Below are 9736 nucleotides of genomic sequence, written 5' to 3'. Positions count from 1 at the left end.
ATAGAAAAAGTATCTCTGCCATTTCAACGCCAAATTTAGGATTCCAGCAGTTGGGATAATTACACGTAGGAAGGAGGAAAACAGAGCGTCCCTGGGTGGGCTCGAACCACCAACCTTTCGGTTAACAGCCGAACGCGCTAACCGATTGCGCCACAGAGACTGTCGTGACTGGTAAGATGGCGGTGAGTCGAGTCAATAGGAGTGAGCTTGCGACGAAGCAGAAGTCAGAACAGAAACCCTCGCAGACGTGCAAAAGCGGACCCGAGGGAGAAAGGGAAGGGTCTTGATTCGTAGAGGAAAGCTGGCAGGACAGGCACGCCTTCCTCCATTGGCTCTGGAGTGGTGGGCGCCGGCTTCCTCCGGATCTTAGATAAGGGAAAGCTCGGAACGTCCCTTTTTAGAGTGACCTGAGATTTGGGATACTTGAAATCGACCCCAGAGCAGAACCATGTTCGGCCTCCAAACCTCCCCTTTCCGGCTAAACCCCTGCAGCTGAATACTCGCGACGCCCACCTACTGCCCTCCCCTCCTCGCATTATTAAATATGCACTTAATGGTGCCTCTTAAATACCAGGCACCATTCTAGCTCTGTTACTATCCAGAGACTAGTGCTTGGCACACAACAGATGTAAGGGTTTCTGGAATAAATAAATGAAACAAGCTAAGATGAGTAATAAGCTCGACAAGCAACACCGTAGCCCTTCAGCTGCGGCTGCAGCCGCGTCTCTACGGCTTCAGCAGCCCAAGTGCACGCAGATCTAGTCTCCAGTCTATCGGATCCTGAGATCAGGTCCGCCGCGATCCCAGCCTGCACTGCGACGCCAGGTCCTTCCGCACTCACAGTGACTTTTCACTTTCCTTTACGGCCTCTGGTTTGACTTCTCAATCAAACTTCCCGTGCTGGTGACTGACAGAGAAGTTTAGCCAATAGAAAGCCAAAATATCCCGGAAAGGCCGGCCTTTCAGCCAATAGAGAGAGAACAGCGAGAGTGGTTGCGCAGTGAGGTCCCTAGCGGGTTTGCTGGAATTGTGGCTGTCGGAGGTCCTACTACACTGCAATCATGGTGAGATGGGAGCGAGGAGTAGGGACTCGGGATAGCGATTGAGAAATGGGGGTCATGGGAGATTTGGGAGGCGAAGAGGGCCTGGTGGTCGACTGAAGGAAGCGGCTCCAGTTTGAAGGGGAGCGTACCGCGGTGAGGACCATGGTGGGTGAGGTGAATGCGGCTCCTTGCAGCCTGGTAGGGCTGATTGCAGACCTGGAGTTCGAGGTCTCCACGCACCTCCAAAGTGGAGGACGGTGTGTACAGGATCCTCCGGATCAGGGGTTGGGCCGGGGTCTATGGCCGCGTTTGACCTCTCGCGCTGAGGCCTTCCACTCTGTCTGCCCCAGTCTATTATGTCCTATAATGGAGGGGCCGTCATGGCCATGAAGGGGAAGGACTGTGTGGCCATCGCTGCTGACAGGCGCTTCGGGATCCAGGCCCAGATGGTGACCACGGACTTCCAGAAGATCTTCCCCATGGGCGACCGGCTATACATCGGCTTGGCCGGGCTAGCCACGGACGTCCAGACCGTGTAAGTGTCGGGGACCCCCGCCCACACCCCGGCCTCTTCATGGACCAGCCTTGCCTGGCGTCGTGAGTGGCCTGGGTGTCAGTCATCTACCAAAAGCTCCAGTGAATTTGAGCCTTTGCGGGACACCATAAATGACACAGTTGTATCCTAGTGACTTACACCAGCATTTACTCTGTGCCAGACTCTGTGGAAAGCACCTGAGCTGCGTGGGTTCCTTTAATGACATCACCATGGTGCCCTCCTATTTTGCAGATCAGGGAACCGAGGCTCTCAGAGAGCATCTTGCCCAAGATGCATGCTAACGAAGTTCAACCAAGATCCCACACAGGCCCCTCTGAAGCTAAAGCCCGCGCACTCAGTCTTTGAAAAACTTAAGGTCTCGTTGGGAGAAAAGGCAGGCATACGGAAAGAGAACTGACCCCGGTGCATATTTAGCTGCTTGATTAGCTGTCTAGTTGGCAGTGGTTCTGTGATTTGAGACAAGGGAGGGTCTGGGAGATGAAATAGGTAGCTGTTGGGATCATCCAGGTGTGCTCGGTATGGTCCTAATGGGGTGGTGGTGGTGGTGATGGGAAAGGAACTTTGAAAGCGTTTCTGAGAGTTGTTGCTGGCCAGCCGTAGTGGCTACTTGGTTATTGTGAGGCCAAAGAATCCTTCATTGAGGTTGTGGTTCCTTTCTTTTATCTTGACTAGTATCTAAATGAGTTACCCGCATGTAGGCAGTCCAGAAATGTTTTACAGATGGTTTCTGTGTTGAGCCTGTTGACTGACATATAGGAATTGGGAGGATTTATTTTAGAGGGAGGTGACGACTTTGATTTTGACACTAATTTTGAGGGGACAAGGCATGCCAAGTAGAAACATCTTGTGAGCATTTGGGGTATGAAATGATATCTCTGGGCTGGAGAGGTATTGGTGAGCTGTTAAATCTATGGGAACAGATTTTGGAGAGACAAAGGGGGAAAATAAGCTGGACGCCATAATTTTAGCAGCGGGGTTAGAGGAGAAAAAGAATCGAGATAGGGTTTCCAGAGGGAAGGTGGGGTCACAGGCCCTGCAAGAAGCTGGTGGCCTAAGAAGCAGCGGTTCCTGGACTTTGTCTCTGGAAGACCGAGAGACCAGTCCACTAATGTGGGTGGACGCTTGGCAGAAATGTCCTCTCCCATTTCCCTTAAAGCTCCCTCAGTCTCAAGAACATAGAACTTGGAAATTCTTCCTGAGATCTAACTGAACCAGCCGACTTTTTTCCGGTTCTGGTGGAGTCAGAGAATGATAGCTGAGAGTTCCAGTCAGTGAAGGCCCCCCTCAGCCTTCCCCTCTCCAGCCACTGCCGTGCTTCTCACACCCTTTCCTTTTCTTCGGGAGGTTTTTCTCACCGAGTGTGCTTGTTTGTGGGCAGTAATGGCTCATTTTGCGAGGCCTTTGCTTCCTGACCTTAAGATGAAGCTAAGGTCGTGTCTGAGGCTCTTTGTCCTGGGGCCCTGTGGCTGGCCCTTTGCTTTGCTTCTGGCAGGTATGGCATTTGTCTGCTCCCTGCAGGGGCCCATTTCTGGTCTCGCAGATGGCACTGCAGGATTTGTGGCCTTTTTTTCTTACTTTCCGGTCCCTTAGTGTGGTGGCTGCTGCTTAAGACATATCAGACTTTGCGTTTTCCAAGCACCTCGTCATATGCCCATACATTATCTCACCGCCAAGTGATTTACTTTTTCCTCGTCTTGTGGATGAAAAAATTAAGGCGGAGGATGAAGGTTTAGCCCAGGTCAGCTCTCTCAGTCCACTGCTGCTTCTGCTGTGCATTTTATTGGGTTTGATTCCAGTCAAGGGTACATGTCTGGGTGGCGGGCTCGATCTCCAGTAGTGGGCATGCAGGAGGCAGCTGATCAGTGATTCTCTCTCATCATTGATGTTTCTATCTCCCTCTTTGAAATCAATAAAAAATGTATATATTAAAAAAAAGAAGAGGGGAGAAATCTCCCCTCTAAAAAAGTATGGGAGGGGGAAGGTTATTAGAGTGGTGTGTCCAAATGTTGTGTTGGGCAAGTCCTGAAACATGGACATGAGGTTGGACTTCTGGTGAGAAAAATCCCTGGGAGGGGAAGAGAGGAGTCATGTCAGGGCCGAGATGTGTGTCTTCCTATGTACCTCCTACCTCCACAGGTTGGACACTAGGGGCCATTCGGCAGTGGCTTACTAATTCTGCTCCTTCTACAGTGCCCAGCGCCTTAAGTTCCGACTGAACCTGTATGAGCTGAAGGAAGGTCGGCAGATCAAGCCTTACACCCTCATGAGCATGGTGGCCAACCTCTTGTATGAGAAACGGTGAGTGGAAATATAGCAGGTCCTAGGATGACATTTTGTTCAACGTTGTTTTGTAATAACGATGAGGTGCCATAGGAACTTGTTTGTATCAGTTGGTCTATGGCACAGTTGGTTTCATTATATATCATTTCGCTTAAAGTCACAGGACCTATCTAGGATGTAAGTGAGGACTTCCTGTATGGCCCGGGACTCAGAGAATCAGAAATCTTTGATTCTTTAAGTAGGCATGTATGAGAGTATGGTGCCCAGGAAAGAGATCCCTCCTCATTCTCCCATTTCTTTTCTTTTTTTAAAAAAATATTCTTATTGATTTCAGAGAAGAAGGGAGAGGGATAGAAAGATAGAAATAGCAACGATGAGAGAGAATCACTGATTGGCTGCCTCCCGCAGCATGTGCCCTTGACCGGAATCGAACCCGGGACCTTTCAGTCCTAAGGCTGACGCTCTGTCCACTGAGCAAAACCGGCGAGGGCTCCCATCTCTTATTTGCAAGACAACATCTTTATTTCAGGGGTCTGTTTTCTGTGTGCCTGATCACCAAATAGGAAAGAAAGGGCTATTGCAGAAGGTAGAGAATGCAAATAGAAAATAAACTTGCTTCTAGGCAACAGAATTAACCGCCCCAAAGAGTGTCCTGCAGTCTTCCAGCCAGGAGCCACGCTTACTCCAAAGCTAATTCTGTGACATAGATTCTCTGGAATAGCAGGGAACCTAGGAATTGGGTGGAGTTGGAGAAAGAACCCGAAGGTACTTTTCCCCACCCACCTCCTGACTAAACTGGGTGGCAAGAGCACAAGTTAAGCTCTTTTTTCCTTTTTCTAAACATTTTATTTTTAGATAATTTTATAATTTATTATTTTTTTAATATATTTTATTGACTTTTTACAGAGAGGAAGGGAGAGGGATAGAGAGTTAGAAACATCGATGGGAGAGAAACATCTATCAGCTGCTTCCTGCACACCCCCTACTGAGGATGTGCCCGCAACCAAGGTACATGCCCTTGACCGGAATCGAACCTGGTTCCTTTCAGTCCGCAGGCCGATGCTCTATCCACTGAGCCAAACCGGTTAGGGCTTAGAATTTATAGAGAAGTTGCAGAATTAAGTCTTTGCTACCTGGAGCAATATTATTGCCTTTTTAGTATTAAAAAGTTAAAGACAAAAAAAAGGACTACCATTTTTAAAAAGTATATTTTTATTGATTTCAGAGAGGAAGGGAGAGGGAGAGAGAGATAGAAACATCCATGATGAACTACCACGGTGCATATGGTAGGCCTGCCTGGTGTCCCTCACCAAGGCTTCCTGAGCACACGTTCATTTCCGCCATGATAGGCACAGTGCGTTCCTAGCGGTTTGGTAAAAAATTAACACAGAAACTAAGTCACATAAAACTTACTGAAAATGAAAAAAAGAAACATCAGTGATGAGAGAGAATCTTTGATTGGCTGCCTCCTGTACTGCACGCCCACACTGGGGATCAAGCCCGCAACCCGGGCATATGCCCTGAACGCGAATCGAACCATGAACTCCTGATTCATAGGTCGACGCTCAGTCACTGAGCCACGCTAGCCAGGCAGGACTACCATTTTGTTTTTAGGCATAAGTTCACATCCTCAGCTGTGAATTGTCTGCTATATATGGTAACCATGTTTATCAAAATCCCACATTGAGAAAGGCTTAGCAAAAGATTTCTTAAACTGATTCAAATGAGGGGGGGGGGTCTTATAAAATTATAAAATTTAACTCACATTAAGGTATATATTTAATGGCTCATGTTTATTGAAAATAATAAAAAGGCATCGAGGCCCAGCCAGTGTTGCTCAGTGATTGAGCATCGACCTATGAACCAGGAGGTCATGGTTCAATTCCCGGTCAGGGCACATGCCCGGGTGGCAGGCTTGATCCCCGGCATGGAGGGTGCAGGAGGCAGCCGATCAATGACACTCTGTCATCATTGATGTTTTGATATCTCTCTCTCTCTCTCTCTCTCTCTCTCTCTCTCTCTCTCTCCCCCTTCCTCTCTGAAGTCAGTAAAAATATAAATAAAGGAGATTTTCCCAAACAGGCCCTCTGTTTTCCTCCCTGGGTCTGGGCCAGGGCCTTGTCTGACTAGACCTGAACAGGAAAGTACTTGTTCTTAAGTTCTGGTTTCTCTCTGCTCCTGGCCCTACAGGTTTGGCCCCTACTACACTGAGCCAGTCATTGCTGGGTTGGACCCGAAGACCTTTAAGCCCTTCATTTGCTCTCTAGACCTCATTGGCTGCCCCATGGTGACTGACGACTTTGTGGTCAGTGGCACCTGTGCCGAACAAATGTATGGGATGTGTGAGTCCCTCTGGGAGCCCGACATGGTGAGTTGGTGCCATGAAGTGGGGCTGGGATCTGAGGTACCCTCCTTTCCTTGACCATCGGGGAAATGTGTTTACCTTGCAGATATTGGGGGAAATAGTGTGGGTAGGGGAGAAAGCCACAGCTGCTGAGCCAGAAACTCCATCCGCCAGGGCCTTGGTGTGGCCCGGCTGGCTCCAGGGACCCCAGTCAGATATTTGCTACGACAAATAATTCCTCACATTGGGTTCTCAGGGTTCTCACATTCAGTCATTTAACAAACATTTAACAAAATGTAAAGTGTAGGTTTAGAGGCAGCTCAACAGAATGGGTTCTGGGTTGGAATACCAGCTCCACCAACCACTTAATTAGTTCTCTTCTTGGGTAAATCAATTTACTTCTCTGCCTCCATCTCCTCAGCTGTAAAATGGGGGTAATAATAGGACCTGTCTTATACATGGAGGTGTGAGGAAAACACGAGAAGATTGGAACAGTGCCTGGCAGTGAGGGTTGTCTGCTGTGCTGGCTTGGTCAGACTCTGGGGAACCCAGGTAGTCTGTCTGCAAGGGCTCACTGCAGTCTAATGAAGCAAGGCAGACACCCAAATACTTGTTAAAACGCGACTGCTAGGAAGAGGGGGAAAGAAAGGGCCTGGTTGGCAGAAGGAACAGCTTGTGCAAAGGTGCGGAAGGGTCCCAGTGTTCAGAGACGAGAGAGCTCGCTGTGGCTGTTGGAGTGTGAGCGGGATGTGGGGTGAGATGATGAATGAGAGTGAGGTTGGGATGAGACTTTGAAATACCTTGAATGCCATGCCCAGGAGTTTGAACTTTTTCTTCTGGTGTGGTGTCAAGGGCAGTAAGGAACCTTAGGGAACCAGGGGCCTGCAGGTAGAAGGGACAAGCTATTGTGGTCACCGGCAGGAGGCTCTAAGGTCCTGAGCAAAGACTGTGGCAGTGGGAGGGTGGGGCAGCCATAGTCTAGAGCAGTGGTCGGCAAACCGCGGCTTGCGAGCCACATGCGGCTCTTTGGCCCCTTGAGTGTGGCTCTTCCACAAAATACCACGGCCTGGGCGAGTCTATTTTGAAGAAGTGGCGTTAGAAGAAGTTTAAGTTTAAAAAATTTGGCTCTCAAAAGAAATTTCAATCGTTGTACTGTTGATATTTGGCTCTGTGGACTAATGAGTTTCCCGACCACTGGTCTAGAGGACTTGGTCATTTAAAACAGAAATGAGGGAGGTGGAGATATTAAGGACTCCTGACTTTTCTAGCTAAACCAACAAAGATAGAGAATGAAGAACAGGTTTGGGTGGAAATATGTTGTCATGGCGGGACAGGTTGAGTTTTGAGGTACGAATGGGACACCCAGGGCGAGAGTCCATCAGACAGCTGACAGAGCACCTGGGAGCCAGACAGGGAGTCTTCTCCCCATTTACGGGAGAGGAATTGAGGCTTAGTGAAGGGAGGTCTGACTTGCCCAAGGTCACACTGCTGACTAGTGGAGGAAGTGCAGGGCTTGAACTTCCCCTTATAGAACCCTGCTCCCTTCTGGGAAGGAACTGAGGGGGCCTTTTACTTCAGGCAGAGGAGGGCCACAGCTGGGATCCTTGGGCCTAGAAAAGTAGAGTGTTAAGGAGCCAGACCACGTTGGAGTCCGAGGTTCTGGGGATTGAAAGGCTTCTGCTCTGTTGGCAGGATCCAGAACACCTGTTTGAAACCATCTCACAAGCCATGCTGAATGCTGTGGACCGTGACGCAGTGTCAGGCATGGGAGTCATCGTCCACGTCATGTGAGTATGAGCTGGAAGTCCAGAAGCTTTGCAGACACTTCCCTCTTCCCTCCTGCACAAACACCCCCATCCCAGCCCCCTGGCAGATGCGGGATAGCAGAAATCCCTGAAGGTAGCAGCTGGGAGCCTACCCAGGTTCCCCTGGCCTCTGTCAGGGGAGGCTCCATGACCCCGAGTCTCCCCTTGTTCACAGTAGATATTTCTTTCTCCCTTTGGTGCCCCCAAAATCTCAGGGACCTGTGTGGTGATGAGCCACAGCAGAGCTACTGCAGACAGCTGAAATACTGGGTGGCTCCCTCATCCTCCCAGTTCCCACCAGTGTGGAACTCGTGTGAAGCACTACGCCCCGGACTGCCATCCCCTTTTTCCTCTTAATTGTTTGGGGCTGTCACCAGGAACCTAACTGGATGGAATAGGTGCCCTCCCAACTGCTTCCCTTAGGTACAACCCAGAACAAGTATTTGGACCCTTTGTTATGGGGTAGCCTTGCTTAATCACCATGAAAAACAGACTGGGACTGACAGAGAATGTTATGTCCATCCGTGAAACCCATCACATGTCCTTGCTAGGTTTCTTGTTCTCTAGGCCTGGGGGAGCGCCTTCCTTTCTTTGGAGGTCTCCTCAGTCCAGCCCTGAATCATCTCAGCTCCCGATGGTCCCACCTATGGGGAGCTTCCACGAGTTTCCCCACTTCTCCATTCTCCCCTTCCTCAGCACAGGCTGAGGAAACAGGCAGACGTTAATGCACGTGAGCAAAACAGTTAAACCCAGTTAGGACGCCACTTGTTCTGCAGCCTTATGATTTTCTCCCTCCGCAGTGAGAAGGACAAAATCACCACCAGGACCCTGAAGGCCCGAATGGATTAACTCCCGTTTCCAGAGCCCACTGTTGTTTTTTGTCTTTTTTTTTTTAAGTAAATGTTTTTCTTTCACTCCTGTTTCTTTGATCTCTATCCCCAGCTGGGAAATTACAAACAGCTACTCAGGGTCTAGCTCAGCCCACAGGTGGTCTTGACTTACAGCATCTCCACCGGTATACAGAGGGGATAATGTCTACACATCATTTGAGTGCCTGTTATAGGCCCTGCACAAAGTGCTTTACACATTTTGGTGTTTAATCATCATAATGACTTAAGGTAGTTAAATAACTTGTGCAAGGCCACTGTAGTAAGTGGTGGTGCAAAGGTGTACAACCCACATTTCATTTGACTTCAAAGACTAGAATCCTTTTCACTCAATGAGAAACCCCTTAAATCTCCTTTCATTGTTTCAGGTAGAAATTTGGCCGAGTACCCACAAGTACTATCCTGTAGATCCGTGTTTCTTAACCTTGGCTGCACATTAGTCACCTGGGAGCTTTTAAAACAGATACTTTGATCCCATCCCTCAAGATTCTTTTTTTTTTTTTTTTTTAATATTTTTTATTAATTTTTTACAGAGAGGAAGGGAGAGGGATAGAGAGTTAGAAACATCGATCAGCTGCCTCCTGCACACCCCCTACTGGGGATGTGCCCGCAACCAAGGTACATGCCCTTGACTGGAATCGAACCTGGGACCCTTCAGTCCACAGGCCGACGCTCCATCCACTGAGCCAAACCAGCCAGGGCCCATCCCTCAAGATTCTTATTTAATTGGTCTTTTAAAGGGGCCTGAGCACCTGTCTTTTCCTAGTTCCCCAAATGAAAGAGTCTACTAGTAGGTACAACATAGAGGTACTTGTTCAAGC

At 49.0% G+C, this 9736-nt stretch overlaps 1 protein-coding gene across 1 annotated transcript; it reads left to right on the top strand.

Annotated features, from left to right (window-relative positions):
• Positions 1 to 905: 905 nt before the first annotated feature.
• On the top strand, positions 906 to 8942 carry PSMB3 (proteasome 20S subunit beta 3). The gene is made up of 6 exons (XM_080679793.1): positions 906 to 1064; positions 1394 to 1578; positions 3790 to 3897; positions 6070 to 6247; positions 7916 to 8010; positions 8829 to 8942. Exons 1-6 carry the CDS (start codon positions 1062 to 1064, stop codon positions 8875 to 8877), a joined length of 618 nt encoding a protein of 205 aa, XP_080535919.1. The 5' UTR covers positions 906 to 1061; the 3' UTR covers positions 8878 to 8942.
• The last annotated feature ends 794 nt before the right edge of the window (positions 8943 to 9736 follow it).

Source organism: Plecotus auritus, assembly GCF_963455305.1.
Source record: "Plecotus auritus genome assembly, chromosome: 7".
Taxonomy (NCBI): Eukaryota; Metazoa; Chordata; class Mammalia; order Chiroptera; family Vespertilionidae; genus Plecotus; species Plecotus auritus.
The sequence above is the reverse complement of the archived record's forward strand: the minus strand, read 5'-3'. Positions and strand labels throughout refer to the sequence as shown.